Source organism: Pseudopodoces humilis, chromosome 9 (genome assembly GCF_049639895.1).
Source record: "Pseudopodoces humilis isolate 2021_Gansu_Grassland_sample_001 chromosome 9, ASM4963989v1, whole genome shotgun sequence".
Lineage (NCBI taxonomy): Eukaryota > Metazoa > Chordata > Aves > Passeriformes > Paridae > Pseudopodoces > Pseudopodoces humilis.
The window spans coordinates 12376731-12403580 of record NC_142208.1 but is presented as its reverse complement, the minus strand read 5'-3'; the positions used below and the strand labels follow the sequence as shown (position 1 = coordinate 12403580).

At 39.6% G+C, this 26850-nt stretch overlaps 1 protein-coding gene across 10 annotated transcripts in view; it reads left to right on the top strand.

Annotated features, from left to right (window-relative positions):
- ZMIZ1 (zinc finger MIZ-type containing 1) overlaps positions 1-26850 on the top strand; it is a 338900-nt gene that overhangs the window by 208802 nt on the left and 103248 nt on the right. For all 10 annotated transcript variants that reach the window (XM_088059853.1, XM_014250346.2, XM_088059856.1 and 7 more), the window contains one exon: positions 4054-4159. In XM_088059853.1, the coding sequence (XP_087915979.1) occupies positions 4054-4159 (106 nt within the window). The remainder of the gene's footprint in view (positions 1-4053; positions 4160-26850) is intronic.

The window sequence follows — 26850 nt, the reverse complement described above, 5'->3', positions numbered from 1 at the left end:
ATGTCTGTTCCTAATTTTCTATTTAGGCATTTAATTTTTCTTTCTGATCTGTAGTATTTCATCTGTGTCTTTTGTCTAATTTTTGCAACATTTTTCCAGGTTATAATGATAATTTTAAACTCTTACCCTGTCAAGTGTTTGCAGGCTCTTTTGCCTACAAAACCACCTAGAAGTTTTGCAGTTTACTGTCATTGTCCAAGTCAGGACTGAAATACATAGAAATTACCTGTAACAAGCACAAGTTATGATTTGACAAAAGACTAGTAATTAATAATCTGAGTAAATTTATACTTTTGTCATCTGGACTATATTCATTTGTTACAATAGGGTTACATAAGGCAATGTCAAAAGATGTATTAGAGATAGGATATGGTAACTTGTCAAAGAATGAAATTGCACAGTGCTGATGGATTCATGATGATGTTCTATATTGCTCACCCAGTACTTCTTTAATACTTTGTTTTGTTGTTTGTCTGGATATCTGTACTTTCTGAGAGTCACCTTTTACAGTCTTAAAAACTGATTTGTTGTATCTGCAAGCTCTCTGTCTTGAATGAATTTCTGAAGATAATCATTAGCAGTTACACTCTTTGTCCAGGCAAGTTCCTTTGAGGCACTCAAAGATAAATTTCATCAGGGTCTGCTGACCTGAATATATTAAACTCACCAAAGGTCCTGTGGCTGTTTCTTTGTGTTTTGTGGATCATGCTCTTGTGATGCATTTGTCATCTTGTTTCTGAGAATTCTCAGTATCTATTTAAAAAGCTAGAGGGGTCCCTTGCATACAGAGGAAAGTTTGACAAGTACCATGTGAGCAATGTCTGACTTGAATTGTAGACCACCTGAATCATGGTCTTGGGAGGAGGATGCATGATCTATTCCACTGACCTTAATTTTGAAATAAAAAGCTTTAACCTGTCACAGAAAAAGTTGAAATAGTCAATGCAAATATTTGTAAGCCTTGTTAAAAATTTCAGACAACATGCAACTGGCACCATGTGTTCAACCATGAGTTCCTTCTGCAGTGCTGTAAGCACTTACCATAGCTGACCTAACCATTCCTTGTAAAGGAAATAGGTGTGTACTGTCCTAGTCACGTTGACCAGGCTGAGGCAGAAGGGACCAGAGAAAGCCCGAAAGCGCTCTTCAGCACAAGTCCACCAGTTTGTTTGATAGATCCTCTTCCTGCATTTAATGGAGTGCACACAAGAAAACTGTAGGTGGAAAATTACTCTTGGCAAAATAGAAATACCTGTTTTCTATTACATTTGTGTGGGTTTTTTTTGTTCTTTTGAGAGGAAGAAGGGACTTCTTGTGCAGTTTGTCAGTGGAAGCATTTTCTTTCAAAGTTAGATTGTTATTTTTATCAATTTTTTGCGAAAACAAATTTCCAATTTGTTTCCCCTCACCCTTTGCATAAAGAAGTAATAGTTTGACTGGCTGACTTCTGCACACTGTCAAGTTCAGGTTCTGTCTTCTCATGCTCAGTCCTCATGTGCTTTTTGCTGGGGCACTGCGTCAGCTGCTGTGGCGGGTGTCCCAGACCGTGCTGTGCCCATCAGGGTGTGCCCAGCCTTGGGCTGCCCACTCTGGCACCTGGAATGCTCTGCTTTCCACCCCTCTGGGCTTCCTGGCACTGCTCCTCTGGCAGGGAAAATCAGGCAAAGGAAACTGATGTGATGTGGGAGTGTAGGAAGTTAGGTGTCAGCCTGTGGTTGGGACTGCACTGACCAAGGCTTTGCAGCATATTCAGTGAAGACAGTGCAAGCAGAACTTGGCTTTTGTGGGTTTTACAGTTCTCTCTGTTTCCTGAGTTACTGTGTAGAGTTTTTCCATAATTAGCAAGATGTCAGTTGAGAGTGGTGATTTGGCCTCTTGCTAGGAGAGACTCAGGATTTGTAGCTTCATGTTTTAAAACAGAGATATAAGCAGCCAATGCATTTCCTGAGTTACGGTGTGCTCACTGATGAGCAGGTGTATCTGCCTTCATTCCTGTCCAGTTTCAAAAGAAATGGGTTAATGATTACATGTTTTTTCAAAACAGAAATGGGAGGGCCCTTTCTCCATTGTTTTACAGGCCTGATTTGCACTCTGAAATGTGTTCCTCTGTGATGGTGGAATAGATGATGGCTGAAGGAGTTTAAATAATGTTTGTACATTAATGAGACATTGTTCTCAGGAGCCTTTTGCAAGGTGTTGTTTTGGGTTTCTTAGAAGAGTTATTTTTCTGTTTTCTTTTCATCCTCCCCAATATCTACTTTTGGGTGGCTGAAGTACAGTGATACTGGAAGTAGAAAGGAGAATAGATTTGCAAGTATATAAGTGTTTTCCAGATCTCATGGCAGCCCACCAGTCTTCACTCCTATTACTAATTTAGCATGAAACATGACATATCATATTCTGCTCTTCTTTTTCTGTTTTTGAATGGTTTTATGGGTGGATTTTTATTAATTTTTTAATTATTAGTAGTTTTACTTTTTTCTTATTTTTGCAAGTTTGGACCCAAAGTCTTAGCCAGGATGCTAACAACTGGACTTCTAACTGTAAAGGACTAAAGCTGATCCACCAATTTGGAATTTTTTTTTTTTAATCAAAAATAAATGCATTATTTCTTTTATTTTATTCCTTCTTACTTTTCTATCTAAAAGCTGTAATTATAAAGAAATGTGATAAAACACATGTGTGTATTACTGTACTGATTATCCTCAGTTTTAATTTCTTTTTCCTGAAGCTCTCTTCTCAGTTTTGAGGTTGGAAGGGTTAAATTTAGGGAGGGAACACTCCCACTGATTAATTCTTATGAAGGTCTAATTTTTCAGTGAATAAGAGCAACAGAACAAAAAAATCTACCTGGGAACTTCATTCATGTTAATTCATTTTTAAGAAATAAATTCTGTTCTTAATTGTTGATTAGGAAAAGTGGATATATTGGAAAAAGTATGGAATAATTTTTCTAAGTTATTACATATGTTAATTCTTCACTCTGTTCTATACTGTTGCTTTTTGCAGTCCTGGACATAGATAGTTGCAGTGTTATTCATTAAGAAAGAAGCTTTCAGATGAAGAAGGGGTGGGAAAAGAATATTTTCTTGCACTGTAAGCTATTAAAGATAGGGACTTGCTTTTGCCTCAGGAAATGGTGTTCTGTTTCATGTGCAGTTCCTTCACCGTTGTTTTAATGCAAAGAAGTAATGGCACTGTTAAGAATAATCTGTTTTATCTGTTCCTCTAAGTCTGAAGTCATCATGTGCCACTGGAAGGCAATAGAAAAGCTGTGCTGTGTATAACTTTAGCATCGTTTGGCAGAATGACTGTGGCATTGTGTTGGTTCTGTGCAGATTTTAAAGAGGATACGTTCTTGGCTGATAGCTGAGTTGCTGGCTTGGAGAAACAGTTGCCTGCTTTTCATCCTTAACTACAGTCTTCAATTTGCCTGGTTTTGCTAGTTCTTCTAGATCAGTCAACAGCAACAACAACAGTCTTTCCCTAATTTAGTGTTTGGCAAATGCTTCTTGCACAAGCCTATTTATTCTAAAACTGCAGTAAATGTGCTTCCCAACACAGTATTGTTTAAATGCAGTGACTGTGACACGGAGCACAGCATAGGACAACCCTGCCCAGCAGAGTGGAGTGGGCATTTTAACCTAAAGGACCTGGGCACTGCCCTTGGGAACAGGGCCAGGAGCTGTACAGCAGAGAGAGACTGAGGATTTCTCATCTTCACATGTCAGATACAGTAAGGTGTATTCTATAGAACCTTTACATATATCGCTCTTCCATTATTTCTTCTGGCTTTTGTCTCTCCAATTTTCATGGAACTACCAGGCCTTTCTTCTGACAGGTGCTCAAATAATTGGATCACCAGAATACTCCTGTGTTCACTTTGCTGTGCTTGTGCTGGAAGCTGCTGGGGAGCACTGCCTCACACCATGTTTGTACTGTGCTCTTGCAGCAAATTCAGATGTCTAACATTAGTGCTGACAAGCAGGTTAATGTCACTTTCTAAAGAGCTCAAGTAACCCCTAATGAAGCTTTCTCTCTTTCCCTTTGCAGGTGGTTAGTCGAGTGGCAGCTCAGCAAGGATTTGACTTGGATCTTGGATACAGGCTACTGGCAGTATGTGCAGCCAACAGGGACAAATTCACTCCAAAATCAGCTGGTAGGAAAAGCTTTTTTTTGATGTATTGTTGATTCTCAGATGATCATATTCTGTAAAAAATGCTACCTGTGACTGTCTTGCATTCTGTAAAAAAACAAAACCAAAAGCAAGCATGTATTTGGTGGTTACAATTCTGTTACTTTTAGTATTTCAATGGCATGCTCTTCTGAAGATACATGACTTTGGAAATTTATATTTTCCCCAGCTAGTGCTGTTTGTTGCCCTGTTTGATCTCATGGGTGAAATGCTGCTTCCAGAAGCACAGATGTTTAGTAATTTCATGGTGGGAATGTATATACTCAGACCCCTCCATCTTGGTAAACCATTGATTTTCTGTCATGTGTCAACCTCTAAATCTTTCACATCCATTCTGCACTCCCTGGTGTATCTGTTGCAAAACTTGTACTCCTTGACTTCATATGCCTGTGCAAATAAGTACTTAGCATTAGAATTTGAGCCAAGGGTAGGTAGTAATTCTATTGCTGTAGTATGAAGTAGTCATTTTTCCAGTATTTTACAGCAATAATCTGTTACAGGTCTCTGATCAAGTAGCAATATTTGATCATGATGTATTGCCATTGCTCCTTTTAGAGATGTAGAAAATGCTTAAGGGTCTTTCTGCTTCTCACATGTTCGATTTAACTGGAGCATTTAATTCCAGTTCTCCTTTTCTTAGCTGATGAATGTCAACATAATGTGCACCAGCTTGGAAAACAGGAAGATAATTGTTCCATTCCAGACTGAGCGTGGATAACTTTTCTGTTTAGTACTAAACTGGAGTGCAGTCCCCATTTTGGAACATCAGAAAAGGTTACCTTCTTCCAAAGCAGTGACTTTTAGCCAGCTGATTGGGTGTTAATATTTCTTTCCATGTTCCTTTTCAGTTTTTTATCAGCCCCAAACTTCTTTACTCATGGTTACCTTTTTGTCCTAGGTGTTCTAAGCAGTTTCTCATGCAAAAGTGGCTTTCACATCAAAGCATATTCACTGGACTTACTATTTTATTTTTTTGTATGGGAAAGGACCATTAATCTTACTAAATGTTGAATAAACTGTCTGATTTTCATCCAGGAAAACTGTGTGGAGGATAAAACGTTCCGTTGACCAAGCACAATGTCTCTTTTTTCTGACTTCCCATTAAGTTTATCCATTAGTTAGCTGTCACATCTCTTCTTGGTTGTTTATTTTAAAAAAAAAAAAAAAAGCTTATGAAAGGAGACTTTCCAGCTATGGCAACATTAAATTTTCTTTAAAAATATATCTATTCCCCCTCTTACTAATTCTTCCTGATGTGTCTCTCTATCAGTGAGACTGAGGAGGTGAGGCTGAGAGTCAGATGTTACAGTCCTTTTCCTTTAGGGCTCACTGAGGGAGTAATCTTGAAAACTGCTGGTCAGTCATTATGATCTAGAAAAGCCCAGTGTCAGTGTTTGATTTCTACCAGTAATTACTTTTTTGAGGAATATATGTGAGGGGTTTGTTGTATCTTAGCACTCTGTCCAGAGTTCAGTCTTTCCCTTTTTAACTGATAGAATACTGGGAAAGGAGGTAAATCACATGCTTGTCTCTCAGTATAGTCTAAAACCTTTCTCAGTCTTTTCCTTTGCTTCCTACTTCCCAGTTGTGTATACAAGTAATTTATTTTCAGTGATCTTAAATATTTGGTTTCACACCTACTTTAGTTTTACTATGTGTACAGTTGTTTCACCAGGTCTTCCCAGGGTTTCATCATGCTCACCTACACTGTGCTTTTTGTGCTCTTACTGTCTATGTGTGTTAAATACTCATATTTTGGGGCATACCATAACATATTTTGTGATATGTCACAGACTGGGATTATAAATGTGAGGTCATTTCAGATGAACAGAACATACTGAACTTTTTCAAAGGGTTATTTTCCACATCACAGTGCATTAACATTTGCTGATTTCTAATACAGCAGTGGCTCTGCTCCTTCATTCAGTTTCTGTAAAAATGTTGAGATTGTCCTTTGCTTTTCTTGTAGGAAGTGTGTCATATTCGAAAGCTGCCCTTTGTGATTTGCTTAAGTTGTTGGCAGGGATGCTTGCAGGTTGTTTTAAGAGGCTCCTTCTGTTTTCTTTTGCATCTAATGAAAGACACCTCCAACACTTCTTCCAGTCACATTCCTGCAGAAATCCCCTGATGTAGATATCAAATGGCATTAATTTTAATTAATAAGAATTTGTTTTTCCCTTCCTCCAGGCTTAAGGGGAATTTACAATGGTTTGCATTCATTCCTTAAAGTATGAATTTAATGCTGCCAATGGGATCACTCTGGAAACATTTTTAATCCATGTTTTTTAGTGTCTGACATTCTTAAATGCTAGAGAGAAAAAAAACCAAAACTATTTTCTAATTAAAACATATTTGAGTAGGTGAACACTGGGGAGATTAATTGCACCAAATCCTTTCAAGGGCCATCCACTGTTAGTACTTCCTTACAGCTTGGGACAGGGCTTGTTGACTGATGTCCTGCCGGCTGGCAGTGGTGCCTGGAGGCTTTGGAGCTCTGCTGTGTGGAGCAGGTGGACCCCTCCAAACCAGTGTGCCTCAGGTCTGCTGTGGTCCTGCTCCTGTTCTCCAGCAATTCCCACCCTAAGCTTGTTCAGGGACCTCTCTGGCAGAAGAGCTTTGGCTGGTATGGCTTCTTTTCCGTGTGACTGCTCCCTGGGCTGTGTCTCTGCAGGGCCCCAGGGGAGTCAGGGTCCCCAGGCAGCCCTGGGCATCTCAGTAGCCCTGATGGAAGCGGGCTGGAGCCTGCGGCTAGAGGCAGAGCAGCCAGCTGCCAAACTGGCTCAGCTCTATGGGAAAACCACCCCTCGGTTCTTGGAAATGGCCCCACGATGTTTCGTCCCAGCTGGTTTAAGCTGTTGTGGTGGTGGCTCCGTGCCAGGCTGGAAAGGAGGTGCAGATGGCAGATCAGAGTCCAGGCAAACATGGGGGGAAGCAGGGAGGGATAGGAGCTGCAGCCGGGCGGGGCAGCTTTTCAGGTGGCACAGCCTCAGCTGGGGAAAGGAAGGGCACCAGACCAAGACCAAGGATTGTTTGGTGTTGCCGAGACGGTGTTTGATGTGCTTTTTGGTGTTGTTTTACTTGGTCATTGAGATAGTTGGCAATTAGCTAATAGAAATTGTTTTGGAGAATGCCTAGGGAGGAGGTTCATGCAGCATGAAAGGTATTAATAAGTTGCCATGTGTGTTTTTAAATAGAGATGACGATTTAATGACTGTGCCTTTTGTCTCTGCTTTCTGGTGTTTGTACCTGAAATAATAGCTGCTGCCTTTTATTCTTCTAGCCCATGCTGCTGCAACAGGGCAGCTGCCTCAGCAGGAGGTCAAACACAGCATTTCCCACCCTGAAGACAAATGACAAAAGCCTTTAAAAATATATGTGTCTCTTTTGGTGACAGCTGCTCCCCAGACCTTCCACTGCAAATTCCTCTGCCTTGTTGTGACACCTATAGGGAATGGCCCAGCAGGTTGGCTGCCTGCTCATTTGCTTCCAGACTGCAGTAACCTGAGTTGCTCTTGATATGTGAGTGCATAGGTTTTTATGCATTCTGGCTTTTCTTCCTTAAACCTGAAGCCCTTCTCTCTGAACAGTGTTTTCTTGGACTTTTTCTGAGTATATCTGATGCTTTTGTCCTTCCTGTAGAAAATTTTAAGTCACTTGGTAGCTTTATTTTAACTGTTCAAATAAAGTAGAGTTCACCAATTAAAGTGTTTATGAAAAAAAAAAAGGGAGGGGGAAGAGAGAGGGAGCAATCTTCTGTTCTGAATTTTTTTTCTGCAAGGTACTTTATCAAGCTACTGAACTTCATTGCTCTTGTAGCTACTTTTCTACTTTTACTTTTGTCAGGAGGCCAAGCTGAGGCCAGACAAGGGGACGACAGGATGAGATCATACAGGGAGCTTTGTCAGAAAAGGACAGTGTTCAGTATCTGTGTAAAGAGAGAGAGGGAGGAAGGAAGAAGCCTGAGGGCAGAACTGTGCAGAAAAGGTACTTCAGCAGTCACTGAGCAGCTACAGCAAACAAATGCTGTGATAGCTTGGACAGGCAGCTAAGTGTTGGCTGTTTGATAGCAGAAATGGGAACCCTTCTTTGATATCACTTTGCTTTCAGTCCCTCAGGCTGTGCTTGGTCTGCATCTGATTTTACTTTTCAAGAGCAGTATTACTTAATAATCTTGATGTTATATGAGGTATGGACTAAAACTTCATAGTATTTGAGAACTCTATAGTATGGGGCTGTTTTATTTCTTTAGCTTCATTGTACTCAAACTGTGATAGAGTAGGGCTGTTCTTGTAAGTAGGATGCCAGAGCTGTAAATAAATTGGACCCTGGGTTAACAAAGGTATTTGCAGTGAGAGTGGTGTTATGGAGGAGTTAAAACATTACTGCACAAGATGCTGAGACCTAAGGTATGTCCTGATCAGGATACATTTTCAAAGCAATGGTAGAGATTGGGCAAAGAGTATTTTGGTTGTATTATCAAATCAAATTTACAGAAATTCTATAAAAAGAGAGAAGAAATGATGCCACAATGTGAATTAATAAAAAGGTAGAAAGTAAGGATAATCTCTAAATCAAGGGGAACCGGACCATAGGGCTAGATTAACACTTTTACTAAGTTTCCAGTAATAATGCCCACATTATCTGTGGAGACAAGGCAAAGCAAGGTGGCTAAAAGGATTACAAGTATAGAATAGAAATTACTCCAGCCAAGGCTGATGGCATCCCTCCAGCTTGAAGGGACCAAATGATTGACAGGCCTGTGTTAGGAAAGAAACAGCATATAAATTGTCAGTCTCATGCCTCACACCAAAGATTTCCAGCAAGTCAAGTCAAAATGGCCTTATATGACTGGAGAAGAAACACAAATGCTGTATCTGCACTTAGGAAAGTGTCTGAAAAGAATAAGTAAGCAGCTTTATGAGAGCAGAGTAAAAGCTTGGGTTGTTTGTGAAATGAAAGCTGAGCAGAGTTATGAAACGTGTGTAAGTACTAACAAATGAACAACTCGGAACAAGAAGAGCTATGATGCTACAGTACAGTATTGACACAAAAACATATTGCTGTAAATTGAATAAGGCACTGAAATAAGTGGGGAATTCAGAATTATTAGGGCAGTTACATTTAAAAAATATTTTCAGCTAAAATGACTGGGGAGGGATGGAACAGAGTAAAAGAAAATGGAAAAATGAAAGAGCTTTTAAAAGATAAAATTCAGTGTATTAAATTCTGTAATGTGGTTCTTGATGCAGCTGGAAGCTGGTTAAGAACCTTTTATCTGTGTCGTCCTAAATTTCTGCTGCATTTCCATGCAGATATCTAATCCATTGCTAGTTAGAGTTGGTGTCCTAAAACTGTCCACTTGACATTCCTCATTAAAAAAAAGGTATTATTTTCTTTTAGCTTCTGAAAAAGCTTTTGGTGCTGAAGACTGACTATATTTTGGGTGATCTCTAAGTTCACTTCCCTGCCCTTAGCACAGATTCTCACTGTGTGCCCTTGTCTGCTTTGCTCTCAGTCTTGTAGTTCTATATTTTTGAAGCAAGGATAATAATACACCTTCCATCTCACTTTTATTTATCTCATTTAATTAAATTCAGTGTCATGCGGTACAGAATCAACCTCTTCCCCTGTAGGTAGTTATGCAGTGCAGCAGAGCCATGGTTTCAGCTGGGACACTTTGTTTTCATACAGATAAAATAGCTCTGCTCTGGTACATATATCGGCAGGACACACTTTCATTGCAACTAAGCCTTTTTTTCCTAATGATTTATAGTATGGATATTACAAATAAATGAGTAATTAATTCTTAATTCGTTCGGATTATGAGGTTAGTTTTATTAGTTTCTTTTAATGAAGTTGGCAACTTCCCTTGACTAAAGGGAAACACAGTCAGTAGTGCTGGTCAGAGGCAAGCGGCATTAATTCGTGTCTGTACCCTCTGACAGCCATGTTTACATTGGCTGCAGAAAAGGCACAGTGGACTTTGCCCATTTGTCTCACCCATGAGTTCACTCAGAACAAAACTCTATAAGACCTGCAGTTTTGGTAATTATATCCTATATCTTGAGCCTCTGTCAGGTTGGCTTGACATATGGCAGACATGTCAAGCTCTCAAACATCTTGAGGTTAAGAAGAGCCTGCAGAATGAGAAGCTTTTCCCCACTGGGCCTTATTTGTTCGAGTTGTTCCTCTTCCCTTCTCTTAGAGGTCTGCCCCTCATGCATTTGATCTGCTTTCTGCTCGTTGGAAACATGATCATACTTGTGTCAGATTTTCATTATCCTCAGCTAGACAACTCCTCTTCATTTTTACTGGGAGCTTGAGGACCTCATGACATATCAATATAGATAGGCATTATTTTGATGAAAATTAACTTCCTTTTTGGCATTCACTATTCTGCTGTACACTTGAACACCTAAGTTTATAAAGGAGGTTGCATGGCTGAGCTGCTGCTTCTTTTTTCTGACTAGCCAAAATACCAGGTGGTATATCTGGCCTGTTCTTATTGACATTTTACTGGTCCTTATTACCATGGTACCAATTCTGACTTTGAGAGATGTCACAATAAAACTGTTGCCAGGTTGGAACATTTTAAGGGCTCTAATGCCTTTACTATAGCACTTAAAGAAATTGTGGACACTCAACTACAGAAACAAGCTTGCCCTGTTGTTTTCTTAGTCTGTGCCTTGGATTTTTGTGAGGCTGGTATTTACCTGAACGCTCTCTTTGCAGCAGATTTGAATGTGCAGTGCATTAACTTACCATACAGTCCCTGGGAAGAATATTTTCCTAAAGTGTGCAACACACTTTCACTTGGACTGGAACTGGCATTCCCCAGAGAAGATTTCTGTTGATCTCTATTAGTGTTTTCTGTCTTCTGCTTCAAGGATTCCATATGTGCTGAGAACAGCTGAAGATCTGGTGGTAGAGACAGCTTAGATCTTGGTCTGGGTGTGAATTTTGAATTTTGATTTTATGTTGTTTTGAGTAACTTCCCTCTGAAGATGAGGTAAGTCACAAATGTCAAGTTAGAGGGGAGGCAGCTGTGAAAGCCTGCATATATTCATGGGAGAGAAGAAAGCAAACTCTTAGAATGGCAAATGCCCTTTACAAGTTATCTTTTCTCAGCTTACAGCAAGCAGTCCTGAACTTGTTCCCTTTTGAGCTGCAGTGCATCCAAATGTACCTCACTGCCAGTGCTCTCTTATTAGCCTGTGTATCTGGGAGGCATTCAGAGCTGTTCGTGAGGAGTCCAGCCATGAGAGCAGTAACGTAGCAACTTCCATGGGGACTGGGAGCTTTTGTGCTGCTGGAGGGCTGAACCACGAAAGCATGAACTGTGTGAACAGATCAGATCATCAAGCTCCAAGAACAGCAAGTTCACTTCCTAAATACAATTGAGATTCCACTGCTCACATTTTCAGATGTTTCCCTAATTCCTCCAGGCTTGTCTGCGGCATGGAGTCAGCCTGTTAAAAGAACTTGCTCTGAATACCCTAGACATGACACTGAGAAACACAATGATTAGTAGATAAGATGTTATATGTAGTATTTCTCTTTAAAAAGAGAATTCCTATACTGACAAGTTCTGATAAAATGTTTTTCTTTCATCTTTTCTAATGCTCATATTTAAGCATACCTGTTAAAGCGTGCTGATAGCAAGGTATTTGCATAAGTTCTATGTGATACAATACATTCATTTCAATACCAGTTAAGAATAAAGAAAAAATCATAAGGATTCGTCATCATAGATAGTTCTAATTTGTATTAGTCTCCATGCAACTTCATGTGAGGAGATTCAAGGAGAAAGACCACAGAATAAAGAAAAATTGATTTGAAGAGAGCTCCTAAGTAATACATTCCGGAAACAAATGCATATTGTTCCTTAGAATGTGCTGTTTTTCTGAGAAGTTCACTACAAGTCAGTATGTTCATGTTTGATGAAGCTTCTGGATTGTTTCCTTTGTATGGATTTTTTTTGCCTCTACCTACTTTTACTTCCAGTAAAACATGTAAAGAAAACCATCAGATTTGCTTTCATCTGCAGGTTTTCTGGATGCCAAGGTAAAATACTCCCTTTTTATTTTTTGGTATTCTGATGAAAATGCAACAATACATGCCATAGTGAGACACTTCTGTGTATATCCCAATAAATCCAGACTTTATTCCTGACACTTCCATGTAAAGGTAAATTGTGCTTTGTAGCAGATAACAATAACACCTGACTTGAGAAATAAATGGAAGAAATAAGATTTTCCTTATTAAAAAAGGTTTAGTAGTTTAACAATAATAAACTCCAAAATGTATGAATCTAACTAGAAAATGAAGTTGGTTTGAATCTCATTTCTGTGACCAAACCAGTCTTTTAGGAAAGTCTGAATGTCAGGTCCAAGAAACAAATACATGATGGTGAGTGTGTCTCTACTAAAAGACTTGCAGATGCAGTTGTTTTTGGGGATGAAGCTCATAGATAAAATTTCCTACTGTGCTGGAAGGATGAAATAATCAAGCACTGAGATGTTTGGATATTGTGCAGTCCTAAGGAAATCTCTTTGACTCTTACCTGTCTGTCTAGTAGGTCTCTCAGTTGTATCTCTGCTTTGCTGCTGTATGTATTTCTCACGTGCTCTGTTACAGAGAACCAGTGTTTCTTCCCGTTTTGTATGAGCTGAGTATCTACTCAACTTCTGAGATTCACTCTCAGCAAAACTTAAAGCAGTAGCATTTCATGCAGAACGTTGGCTCCTATGAAATATGTGCTCAAACTGAGGATTAATTCAATCCCCTTCAATACATTCCTTATTTCTTCGAGAAATGCCTGCACTTAAGGTGTGTCGGGGCTACTAATTTCAGTGGATACAAGAAGTTACAGATTTTTAAATCCTGCCTGCCTGTGCTGTTGTTTCCCAAAGCCCTGCTTAGGGCTCTGTAGATTCAAACCTGCAGGCACAGACATCGATCCTTAGTTTCAGGTTCACAGAATGGTTTAAAATGTGCACCTTCTAAAGCAAGTTCTCAAGGGAAACATAAATTTAAACATTTTTAAAGGCAAGTATGACTGACTTGGCTCTGAACTCAATAATAGAAGGCTGAACAGGAGCTGCTCCTGCAGAAATAAATTGAACAGTGAACATCTGTGTACAAAGCAGGGTATTTGTTTCATGTGTGATAGTTTCCCTTATGACTGCCTGGTCAGACCCAAAAGACATTAATCTTGCTCACTTCGGAAGATACTGTCTTTCCATCACAGAAAAAACAAAATGAAATTATTTAGTGTATTTACTACAGAAGCAATTTCAATTAAGGCAAAGAACCAGAGAGACCTCTAAGTTTTCAGTGTGAAAAATGAAGCACTGCTGGTCTCAAATAAGATTGTGAGAGGTTAATTGTCAGAAATTTATAATGGTTGCTGTCTCCCAGTAGGAATGTTGTAGTGGACATAGTGGTCCTTGAAAAGCTACATACAATTGCAGGCAGTAAGGGGATTTTATTTTGGTGATTTTCTAGTATTACAACCAAATGTGTTTGAAATAATAAGCAGTAGCTAAAGTAACTGCCTTGGAATTGTGTCAATGTTGTGCTGTCTTGAGAGCAAAAGCAAAGACTTGGGTAGGTCTTTGTTAGAGCCAGAATTGTGTAAGCCTCCTTTCTCTGTTCTGTTACACAATCTAGCATGTCTTACAGGACAGCAAATTAATTTTAAATTCTGATTTAAAATTGTATGCAGTTTAGCTAATTACACATTCAATACCTAAGATTAGCTGGAGAAGAGCTAGACTGACATTTTGGTCTAGCAACTGTCAAAATGAAAGAAATAAAAAAAGTTCCAAAAGAGAGAGAAGCTTTTTACTTCTTTCAGTGTGTGGAAAAATTAATAGGTAAAGACAGAGTCTTTGATTGGAGGAAATTCTGTGCTCATTTGATACTTTGCAGCCAATTATTGCTTGCAGCTTGCAGTGATCAGGAAGGCAGAAGTTCCTCAGCCAGGGCAGAGGCAGCACAGTGTGACAGCTGTCACTCAAGGAGCTCCTCCTCTGAGCTGCTGGGTTAAATCAGGACCACTGTGTGAAGCACAGTGCTTGGTGTGGATCTGGACACTGATCTGCCTTCTAGAGAATCTTGATAGAAAGGCAGAAGGAAATGTTGTGTTCCTGTTCTGTGTAAGCAGGATCAGCCCCATGCAGAATCACTGACTGCCCATAGAGGGACAGAAAACTGAGATTAGAGGCAAGAGTCATGTCTGAGAGCAAAGTTCTCAAGCCAGTGACACAAAGCTGGTGGATCATCACACCACTGCTGGAGGCTGTGTGGGATCCTTTGGTGATTGATTACCAATGATATTGTGAAGATATCTCTGACACACACCAAAATTCAAACAGTTGGTGACTTTACTGCTAATATGAGAACCCAAGCCATGTGTCAGGGCAAAGAAGTCAGCTGAGCAGAGTTCAGGAGCCAGTCTTCCATGGAATCCTTGCTGGGAGCTATGCTTCAAACAGACCTCAGTCCTTTTGAAGGACAGCAGAGTGGTTTTCAGCGTCCCTTTGAAACAGCTACGTGTGTAGAGGCATTTCAACAATTTTTCCTTTCCTTTGATTGCAATATATGTTGTAGCAAACACTGACGGTAATGTTAGAAAAACAGAGGGGAAATCCTCACTGCCATGTCTGGCTTGGCACAGTCCCCTTGGTTCAGTCAGCACTGCAGACTGCCAGGCTCCTGCAGTTGAAAGTATCTTCTGTGTTCCTCATATTTTCTTGTTCTGGTACAATTCACATCTTCGTGCATCAGTGAGAAACTTATGCTTTCACTCAGATTGAGTGGAAGAGCCATAATTTCCAACCCTGGGATGGGTTATATTTTCAGATCTAGGGAGGAGGGGAAATGCGTTTGCCCCACACTTAATTAAATGTTAAATTTAGTCAGTCATATAATCCTAAACTCCGTAGAAGCATGGTGACCTGTAAGAATTGTCTTCAAAAAGCTAACACTTGATACGTGGCTGACAAGTCTCAGTGTGATAAAAACCATTCTGGAGGAGAGTTTTGTAGAGAAAAGAAGAAAACAAAACTAAATTGAGGATGTGGAAGGAATATGAGCATGTATGTGTATCTATTGCGAAGTTAAATATATTTGGACTGTCATTTGAAAACATACTGGAAACTTGGAATAGTCAGCTATGAATTAGCTACGTTGCCCCCTGAAAGGAAACTTTATTCTGCAGGTGCCATTTAGTCTACAAAGGTGAAAAAAAAAGGACTACACTGGATCATTGTTCTATTGCTATATTTATTTGCAATAGGTGATGTTTTTATCTGTCCAAAACTCATCATGAGGTCAGTAAAGCTAAAAAGGTTGCAGAGAGATTAAAAAAATAAAACTATGCTTGAGAAAGCCCATGTGTGCAGAAATAGCTGTCTTACATAGCAATGTTGGAGTTAGTTTTTAAGGTTCCATGCCTAGAAAATGATTTATTAATTATTTATTAGTGATGAACTCTAAGCCTCTTCCCTGGAGAAAAAGCCTTGATTGCTGTGTACAGGATGGTGAGACTCGGTAGATTCAGTGTTTTCAGTGTGCCCAGACCAAACATCATCTGTCCCACACAATAAACAGTGCCCATTCTTTTGGCAGATTTTTGTATGTTTTTAAAGCAGTAGAAGAGTAGAGATGACAGAGCTGAAATAGTTTTATTCCTTTTACTGATGTAGCAAAAAGAAACAGAGCAAAGAAGGATGAGGTCACACTATGGGAGCAGAGGAAATGGACACCAAATGCCTGCTCTGCCTGTAAAGTTGGCAAATTCTAGACAAATGAGTTACTGTGGGGGAGGCTGAACCTTAGGATAAAAATAAAAATTTTAGATTGAAAAAATCTAGTTGTGTCCAGGGAAACCCAATCATGTGCTAATTCAAAATCCAAAGTAATGGGGATGGGATAATGTAGTTTTATGATATCTGCAGGTTCTCCTTATGGTATGTGCAATTTAATAAGCAAATAATACCCCCAGAACTCAAATTACTAGCTAGATGTGGTTTTTCTACTGCTCCTTCAATCCCAATATGTCACCTTATCTTAACAAACTAAATGGCTTTAAAGAAATTGATAGCAGGTTTCAAAAGAACTGACAGTTGTCACTTAGAGCATATTGCTTTAATAGTCCAACTGGGACATTCTTATTCTGTTCTCGTGTCTCCAAATACAATCATGGAGTAGACACATGGTTGATTTCTTTATATTGTCAGCATTCTCTTCCGTTTTAATTTGAGGCTGGACCTTTTTAAAGTTCTTTCCAGCGTTCTTTTGACAGCAGAAATTTAGCTATGTGACAACAGATTTTGAGTAAATGAAGGATGAACCATCTTACTGCATGCCCACATTTGTGGGTAGGGTTTCTGAAAAATCATGAAATCAGTGGGATTTCAGATAGGTGTTTTTCGAAGACCCATTGGTATTTTAGCTGTGTAATTATCAGTACAACTAATGCAAATGGCATAGCAGTTCCTTTGCCCCTGCAGTTTTGTGGCACAGCTCAGGCACCTGGCAGTGGTTCTGTTGGTGGTGCAGCACAGTCATCCCACCCTGCGCTGTGCTACAGAGGATCAGGGAAGCCTGCAGGGGGCTTTGTAGCTCAGGACTGTGATGAACAGCCGTGTCTTCAGCACAAGTACTCTTCGGGGTTCTTGGTTTGAGTAACTCTTCCCGCAGTGTTTCTCATACTGAACTCAGCCCTTGGTTTTCCTTCTGTTTTCCTCTTCCCCCTGCACTGCTGTATCCTTCTAAATCCACCTTTAATTGTAGAATGCCTGCAGTTAATAATGGCTGTCATGTATTCCAGGTTTTAAAAGGCCATAAACACAGAAGAATGGGCCGAAATAGCTGAGTTAAAAGGCTTGTTTAAGATGCTATCTGTGTGCTGAATCCAATTCATGGGCATGCTAAAAGACATCAGATTTTCCTCTAGAGGTGTTTAGCAGAAATGCCTGGCAGGAGCTGAAGCTTTGATCTTGCTGTTTTGCTCTAGTGCATACTGTGGAGGTCCCTCATTGTCTTTTTACCGCAGGAACTTGAACCTTTATTTCTGGTGATTGGATCCATGGTGTTCATGTTCTCTTCATTCTCCATGCAGTTTTGGTATTGGGATTTTGTTTGTTTTGGTTTGATTTTGTTTCTTTGTTTTTTGTTTTTCTTTAAATTAATGCTTTACTATTTTGTGACTATTCTTACATGAACTTAAAATATCCCAGATTTTGGGACCTATAGTCCATCATTCAAATGAACAAATATGACATTTACAGCAGGCTCTTCCACACTGCAAGAACTAACAACATTGCAAAAGGATTCCTATATAAGTTTAATTTTGTATGAAGTAGCTGCTTACTTGTAAATTTTCATTTACAGTGTGTGGAACACTACTTTTAGCTCTTTATGGAATTGGAAAAAAAATTCTATCTTGTAAAAAAAAAATCTGACTAGCAAAAAGAAGGACTGGAGCACCACATGTTCTTCAACCATGAAATGACCATTATTCTGGAAAGTACTTAGGTCTGTGCTTATTTTTTGAGACATGCTTAGCTTCTTTTTGCATGTTATGAGTGAAGATGAGTTGTTCAAGTGCATTCCCGAACCAGAACCTTAGCACTAGTCCTTCAGTCACTGCAAAGAATAAATGAGGGGCAAAGACAAAGGGCCAAATTAAAATCAACGAGATTCTATTCAAATGGGCTCTGCTTCAGCAAGCACATATCTAATTATAAGCACAGAAGTAGGCTCACTGACGTCAAAGTTAATTAAACTGCTTAAATTTAGGCACATGCTTAAATTCTTTGCTGAATCTGTATTTTTGAGCCAATGAATAATAGGACAGCGTTGCTGGTCCAAAGCATGATTTTTGTGGGTGGGAAGGAGTTTAAACTCCTCCTTTCCTCTATCAGTTCTTCTGAGGTCTGCTGCTGGCATTTTCTTTGAGCACCAGTGGTGAAGGAACGTGTGTCTACATGTTGAAGTTTCTTAGTGTTTGCTAACAATACCCAAACCCAACAGTTGGATCTCTGGTATTTTCAAGGCATCTTTCCTCCATGTAGTGTGTTCTGCAGTATGGCAGGACTATGCCTAGCACAGTAATCTATCCAGCTTTTTCTATGAAATTCATCCCTTTGTCCAGTCTCTGAAAGGCAAATTACTAACTCATTTTCATAACAAAAAAATGAAGAAAATGTGTAGACAGAAGTGTTAAATGAAGAGTGCCTGTCATACAGGAGCAGTTTTGATTCTGTTGATTTCATGGATTATTTTAGTTTATGATGTCATAAATAAATAAGCTATTATTTGTTGGCCTTGGATCATTAAGGGCCTGATAAGAATTTCCCCCATAGGAATACAAAGGACAACATGATACCTCTTACACAGAAGCACACATGGGAATTTCAGCCACGGTGTGTAAATGAGCTGGGGCTGGTTGTGAGCTTTTAACTATGATCCCTGCCTAAGTAACGCAGTGCAGTTGCCCTGATGTAGTAGCAAGGGTTTAATCAAGGAGGTGCACTGCAAAAGATCAGATTTCTTCTACTTGGTAAGACTCACACCATGGGGACTTAGGGTCTGCAAAGGAAGCTAATTGAGTCATCAACAGGAATAAGTTCAAAAGAGAAAAGCAGGTAAGAGAGCTAAATAAATCTAGACTTGTGTTTTAAAAGGTATTCAATATTTTGTTCATGTGTACATTACCTACTAATCACTTTTACCTAGTGCATGAGTCTAAATCTTAAATTTGATCATCTTCATTTAGATACAGAAAATGACATGTGTTCATATATGTATTCATATCTTTGTGGTTTAAAAAAAAAATAATTAAAAATCATCTTCTCTCTTAGTGACACCTGCGTCAATTTTGCCAGTAGTGACTGAAAGCTGTTGCACTTGGAAAAGTGTTCCATTAACTGTGCAGGCAGCTCTGATGAAGAATGGGCGACTTTGTAGTCAATATTCTTCTGTATTGTGTAACTCAGTTCGTGCCAGCTGGCAGCTGTGTTCACAGTCTAGAGCAGTGGGCTCAGGGGTGTTTCGAAGTCAAGTCAAGGCTTCAGTTTGACTTGGTTCCACTTGCTGGGTGAGGTAAAGTCAGGAGAGAGGGAGCAGCTGTGAACGAGAGAGCTGGGCTGTTGTCAGTGACAAAGCATCAGCTTTCCTCTGTTGGGTCTCCCACATTATCTTTTTCTCCTGCCCAGCAGCTCATCATTCTGCCACAGGCCAAGAGTATATAAAGTGTAAAGAGCTGGAGTAGCTACTGCAGCTGCTGATGATGTGTGCATGGAGTTAGAGGAAGGAAGCAGCCCATCAGACAAACAGCTTTCTCACTAATGTAGTATAAATTGTCATTCTTGCTGGACATCATCTCAGCCAGCAAAGTAGAAGGAAAGCTCAAGCCTGAATGGTGAATTTTTTTTACTATCTTTTTATGTACATTATTCTTTGATTGCATCCAATGTGTCTTTCTAAGATGATGATTATATTAATTTAAACCAATTAATTAATTCTTCACCAATTTTAGTTTTTCCCCCCATATCTCTATATTTTGCGTACAAGTGAAAGTGTCAAACTATGTCTATTCATCATGATAACAAGGATCAAAGTGGGGGCGTGATCATTTTGTGCATAGAAGGTGTCTAAATGCATAGCAGGTTACAGTAGAGCATGTAATAAAATCACCTAAGTGGGCAGATTTAATTATGATTAGATCATGTTACTAGATGTCTTGAGTCACTGCTGGGGTTTCACAAAAGACTTGTTTTCTCTCTTCACAGCCCTCTATTTGGATTTCCATTCTCAGTTTCCCAGTTCTTCAGAGGGTTATAGCAGGAGGCTGTTACAACCACCCTGCAGTCCCTTGAAACACCAGGGCTTTGAAATCTTTGTTTGGAAGTGTCTCAAATATCAGTATTTGAAATTGTTTAAAAACAATCAGTTGAAGAGAGAAAGCACTCACTTGCCAGCCACAAGGAAGAGTTCTTTGAGGAGCATTTATCATGCTTCATTCTTTCCCTTCTATCTTTCTGTTTCTGGGGTGGCAGTTCAACCTGTCTTTCATACTTGCATTGCAGAGAGCAAGAGCAGGAAGCATCCTATGGGCTCTAAGAAAGACTCCTGTCATAAGGGGAAACAGCTGTCCAAAGTGCCCCTATGTGCAGGGTGTGAGCAGCTTGATGTCTTACCACTATGGGTAAATAACTTTTGGATTCAAAAGGCAAATCACACATTGTTATTGGAGAAGCTGGAGTGGGGTATCTCCAGAAAGCATTGCTTTCTGACCTTTAAAGCAGTTACCTCCAGGGCAGAGTGAAGCAGGATATGTGCCTCACTATTGACTGTGACATTTCTGTCCTAAAAATAGAACACTACAATCCCTTTCTGGTTCAGACCGGCAGCCTCTGTGGGTATATGATATTCACACAGACCTCGGTTTTTTCAGGATTTCAGTAGCTGGATATCCAGATGGAATAAATGCTAAAGGCCTCAGATTGGGAAAACAAGGTGAAAAAAAGGAGGTGGGAAAGTACCTCACTATGTTTTTTGTTTGCTGTAGTATAGAAAACGTTTCCTGTGGAAACCTACAGCTTAATCTGAGTCTGCTGAGATCAGAGATGACTAATCCACCTAGAGGATCCAGTAGAAAGTGGCTGCACAAATCTGTGTAAACCAGGGGATCTTTTCTATCTCCTTGGTTTACATAGTTTAGTCTTAACTACAAGCATAGGGGGTGTATTCTGCACCATAATAAATGCTTTATCTTTTATACTCAAGCTAAACTGTTGATTCTGTTTTATTTCTGAGCTTGTTTTGTCTATATGCAGAAATCAAGCATTTTATGACCTTATAACATTCAGTTTCTTGCTAGTTTTGATGACTGTAAAAGGCAGTAAATATGAATTTCTGCTGGACTGGTTGAAAACTGGTAGGGAAAATAAAAAATTGCATAATGCATTTATTTATTTTCCAGCCAACACTGTAAGTCATCCAAGGCCATGCAAAGCAAATGTACCAATCCTGTTTAGCTGAATTCATGCTGACCTTCATGTTCATGAGATAGATGCTCATTTAATATCAGTATAAAAAGGTAACATATGGGAGTTAGTGATCATGGGAATATTAAGAATTAATTTTTAAAACAGAAGAAACTTTTTCAGTGGGACACTGAGCTTGGGCAAGCTGACATGTTTAGGTGGAGTTCAAGTTCCCTCTTACTAAATCTGTTCAGCTACCTACATCTTAATCAAATCACAGACTAAATCATTTTAGGTCTGGATAAGAATTTCTGATGTTCAAGAAGACCACATTAGCTTTGGATGTTGGGGAGGAGCTCTTCAGCGCCCTGAGAAGGAACTGACACACATTTCAACTGCAGCACAGAGCTGTGTCAGATCCCCTTCAAACTACTAACACAACACAGTGGAAGCAGAAACGGGAACGTTACAGTTCCTTGGGGAAGATGCAAATGGTATAGGGGAATAGTCATTTGTGTAGTTTGGGCAGGTAAATTGAAGTGGTCGTGTTAATCCGCCAGTCACCTGCACAGAGGAGACTCTCAGCTGAAGATCTGTTCGAGTGAACTGTGGGACCAGACTTCTGTGTTCGCTCATCATCTTGGAGAGCTGTTTGCTCTTCTTTCAGGTTTGGGGAGAGGGGACAAGAAATCACTGTGTTACAGAGAAATAGGCTCATCCCTTCTAAGCCACCTACTGCTTCTACCCTACAGAACTTCCAGTGTTACAAGGAGGTCATTGTAAGTCTGTAACTTCTGAGCTGAGGAAATACATTCTTCACATTAATAAGCAGTTTCCCACAACAAATAGCAATGGGAACTTTTGGGTTCTTCATTGGAAAGAATGATACTAATTGTTTTGCCATAGTAAAGGGACTAGTAGGAGCTCCTTCCCCACATCCCCCTTTTTTCAGGTCAGTGTGGCACATTCCAATTTGTGTTTGCTTTGAAGCACAGGAGGAATCCCACACGGAGGGGGATGGTGGTTTTATCACACCCAGTAAGCCTTTTACTTTCTTCATATACCCCAGTTTCAGGGTAGTTGGGAGGATTCTGGATTTCCCCCCACATGCTGAAAAAAATGCAACATTCTTTGTTTTTCCATCACAAATGAACTGAAACCCGTAATCTCTGTACTGAGCAGAAGTGATTAAAATAGTGTGGAACAGATGGTTTAAAAGCTGCCAAAAACTGAATCTTTTGCTATTTTGTTTCTTGAAACAACTACATTAATTCCTGAGTCAGCTTTGAGGGTACCATCATAACTCATCTGAGATGAGAGAGCATGTTTGTTTCTCTGACTTTGACTGCTAATTAATAGAACTAATTAATTTAATTTTTTAAAACTAAAAAGAAACACATACTAAAAGCTGAGGTAACATATTTTCATGCAGGACAAAAAGTTTTTCATGGAGCTTTTAACAATAACTTTTTCTTGGAAATTTTGCTACTTGTGTTAGGGTTCTTTCCGTGGAGGGGAAAACCGTGTTCCAGTTCTACTGTAATGAAGACACTGCAGTATTTCAAGATGATATTTGGTTTTGGTACGCAGGGTATGTGAGTTTGGTGATTTGAATACATTGTATTTATGTGTACATATATTGTAATATATGAATTTATTCTGTGTATTTATACACAGAAATTTCCAGGCAATCTTGTGATCCAGAAAGCCGTGTGTGATCATAAAGCTGTGTGCATTCCCTGCTGTTCCAGGTGAACAGATATCTTCCACTGAAGGCTTAAGACCAGGGACTTGCAAACAGTAGAGTTGTATCCTCCCCAATGCATGTTGTGAAACAGCATCTTGCTCTTTTGAGCTGCCTTTTTTTTGGGTTGTCTTTTAATAAAGCCATAATCTGTAGCTTAAATCAAAGAAGGATTTTTTTACTGTCAAGCCAAAGCATGTCAGCTATATGAGTGAATGTGTGATGGCACAACACACCATACTGGGCTCTTCCAAGTCTCTCACTTCTGCCATGGAGCTACTCCAGCAGTTTTATGGGCTGAAAATTATGACAAGGTCTTTCGATATTCCTAGACACCATTGGTTTACTAATGCTACTTAAAGTGATTTTTATGTAGCAGTTCTCTGCTCTCAGCTTTGGCATCCACTTGAGGAAGATTTTTAGAGACTGATTTTGTCAATTTAGAGAAATACTTACTGATCATATAATTTTTGTGAAACCTTGTGATTTTCCTCTTGTTTTATAATCTGTGCATAAGCTGAAGCATTACTGTTTTGTTGACTTGGTCCTAATTAAATTTAAAGTTTTCAATCAGTAATCTTCCTAGCAAAAATATTTGATAGTGCAAAACCCCAGCCTGTGTACAGTACAATAGTAAATGACTTCTAGAAAGGAGGGGTAGCAAAACAAGGCTGAATTTGTATTTTTATTTAAACGTGTTTTTAATTTTGTTAAGGTTTTCAGTTTTAAATTAGAATTTCAGAGATGTAGTAACTGTCTGATTTCTGTAGATGATGCTGTGTTTAAGCAAAGCAGTTTTGAAAAATGGAAGTCTTGCTGAATGTTTGCTGAAACTGAATTTCATGGCCACCTCCACTTACAGTGATGGGAACTGATCTGTTTGCCCCCCTCATTTTTTCCCAGTATATCATTTCCCCAAGCAGGAAAACCTTAGCTGGATGTTTTTACTTATCTGAGCTCTTCTGTGAAGTGAAGAACCTGGCTTCTGAAAGATGTAACTAGAAATCAGGGGGCAGCCAGTTGCTGTGGGGTCAGCAGTCTGGGGGTCAGCACCAGCAGTGCCATCGCAAGTTGGGGACTTGGATTTTGGGGAGTCTGTCCCCTGGCTCTTCTCGGTGGAAGACTTTTGCTGTTGTATATGCTGCAGGTGTAGTTGCTAAACCTGGGTTGTTGCAGTACACCTGAGACCCACTAGAACTGAGTAATGTTTTACATTTTAAATATTTACTCAGTTTTGCTTTGTTTCCCTAAGGGTTTAAAGGCTTGATATTAAATTGGTGGGGTTTTCCCTGGGTTTTTTTTCCTTGAAGGAATGCAGTATCTCTTGTTGGTCAAACCTTGTTTAATGGACTTGATATCTCCTCAGTTACCAATTATTTTCTAAGGCACAGGAAGGCAAGTGAGAGGAGAGGAAGGTTTTTGAAGGTTCTCTATTGAAAATTCTGGTTTTGTTTATTTTTTAAATTCCCCTAAATAGTCATACTGGGAAGTGACATAATTGCATAGACTTTTAATTTCCTCAGGGCTCTGTGTGGTCTTCATCCACCTTCTCAGATGTTGGCTACAGATGTTTAAAATCACTTCCTCCCAATTAAACATCTGCTCCAAAGTGACAAAGTGTAAGGCCACATATGTCAGAAAGTCCAATGTACTCACCAACAGTTTTTGTTAGTAGATATGATGGAAACCTTTTCCCTTGCCTCAGCTTTTAATGCACAGTCAGTGAGAAATTGCTCTGCTTATTGAACTCCATGGGGGACACTGGGGGCTTTAAGTACACTGGTTTTAAGTACACGTTTAAGAATTCCCTTCATCTTCTGTGTAAATATTTTGGATGTCTCTTGTCCGCAATTGTCATTTGTTCTACCATCTAAGGGTTATTTGCTGTCCACTTAGGGTCTTTTTAGTTCAAAAGTAGTGATGTGAGCTGATATGGTAACTTTACTATTTAATTAGAGGGAATATTAAAAAAAAACACTCTATTTTCATATTATAAAGACTTTTATTTTACGATTTTATTATTTTATTTTTTAATCTTATTTTCATTTTAAAATTTGGTGCAGCATGTCTGTTGTACCAAATGAGGATTAATGTAGCCAGTCTGATTCTCTGATCAATGCCTAGTACTCTTTTCCTGGACTGGCCACAGGGTAGATGTATGCAAGAGAAAAAGTGACTTTGAATAAATGGTAATAACAGTACTGTAACTGGGAGAGGAATGGAGAAAATAATAGATTTTTTTTTAAATTGATTTTCAAAGGTAGAATATTGAATATTGATGACATTAGGTAAAAGTAACAAAATATTAAAAGAAATTAATTTCTGAAGATGTCAGAGAAAAATAATGGGTTTGTGCCATTGGGGAGAAATCAATAAAAAGGAAGCAGTGGCAAATAAAACCCTTTGCTGATAGAAATTCATCAATTTACAGCTAAATTAAAACTTAAAAATGAAAATGACCTTAAAATACAAGAGTTTGTGTGTGCATGTTTTTGAGGTACTGTGCTGTTAGATAGTATCATTCTGTAGGTTGTTACTCCTTTTGTACCATCTCAGTCTGCAGACATGCGAGCAGGTGGTGGCAGAATGATGTGCTTTGCTGTGTCAGTGCTGCGAGGCAGAGTTTTCAAAGGATGTAATCTGTGGTTTTTCTGGTGCCCTGATGCAGCACTGGTTGGCTGTAGTGTTACTCACTGGTGCTCTCATAGGTCCCATGTGAGATCAGTGCCACTTGTGCTAAGAAAGTCTGCACACATTTTGAAGGTCCTTCCCATGAATAGCTTTTACTGAGATAGACAGGAAAGAGGGTAGAGGAAGGCAAGGGTTGGAAAAGAAGAGGTGGGAACTGAGTAAACCCTGTTGGAGAACTGGGAACTGCTTTCTTGAGTCTCCCCACTGCCTTTGTCACACCATTGTTTTTCTGATGGTGCCTCTTTTGAGAGAGAAGATAAAGAACTTACAGAGTTTATGGTCATGAAGTTTCCTCCCAGATTTGAGATGTGTTCTTAAAAGTGAGGAACCTCCTGTGGAAATGGACAGTGTTAACTCAGTTACAAGAGCTTTTAACTTGCCACCATGAGATCTTGTCTGAGAGCAGTCAGAAACCCAATTTAACCAAGCATCTCAGTTTAAGGATCATGTTTTTATGAGACTGTTCAGGGCAGTGCAGTGACAGAAGGGAGCCAGTCTTGCCACAGAAGATGGAGTGCTCTGATTCAGTGCCTGACTCAGTGCCCCCCAGAGCACGGTGACCTGCTCACCCTCTGCCTATGGGATATGCCAACAGCCCTGCACTCATCTATTCCCTGAAGTGAGGCTAGCAGGCAGGCAGTGGATTTGCTGTTAAGCACTGGTGTAATCGATTACATTAATGTGTTGAATTCCTCCCAAACAGGGCTCAAGTGGCGACAGTGACTTCTTTTTCATCTCTTTGTTTACTGTCTTAGTAAATAAAACCAATTGTATTTTGGGTTGGATACTGCTTTTATTTCATAAAATACTGGGCAAAAATGCCTTCTTTTCTATGTCTCTGTCTTTTTTCCTTTTATAAGTGCAGAAAGTGTGCCAGGTTGCTTGGGAGAATTTGGTCTAATTTGGAGGAATCCCCAGTGTGACTGCCTCCCCAAAGCACACCTCAGTCTCGAAAGCTGTTCCTTCTCCTTGCTGCTCCCTCCCAGAAGGCAAGAACAGGGGTGGCTGCTCCTCCTGCCTTGGTTGCTCCTCCCAAAGGCACCACTTGCTGCTCTGGTAGTTAAAAGAATGTATGGATTTTCCTTCAGATTTACACTCTGTGTTTGAGCTTCCTTGCTGGCTTACATTGCAGCTGATTGACACAGTCATCTTCAGTAATGTTATGCACACTACAGAAGTGTATCTTCTCACAGGTTTTTTTTTTTCCTTACCTTTGCATT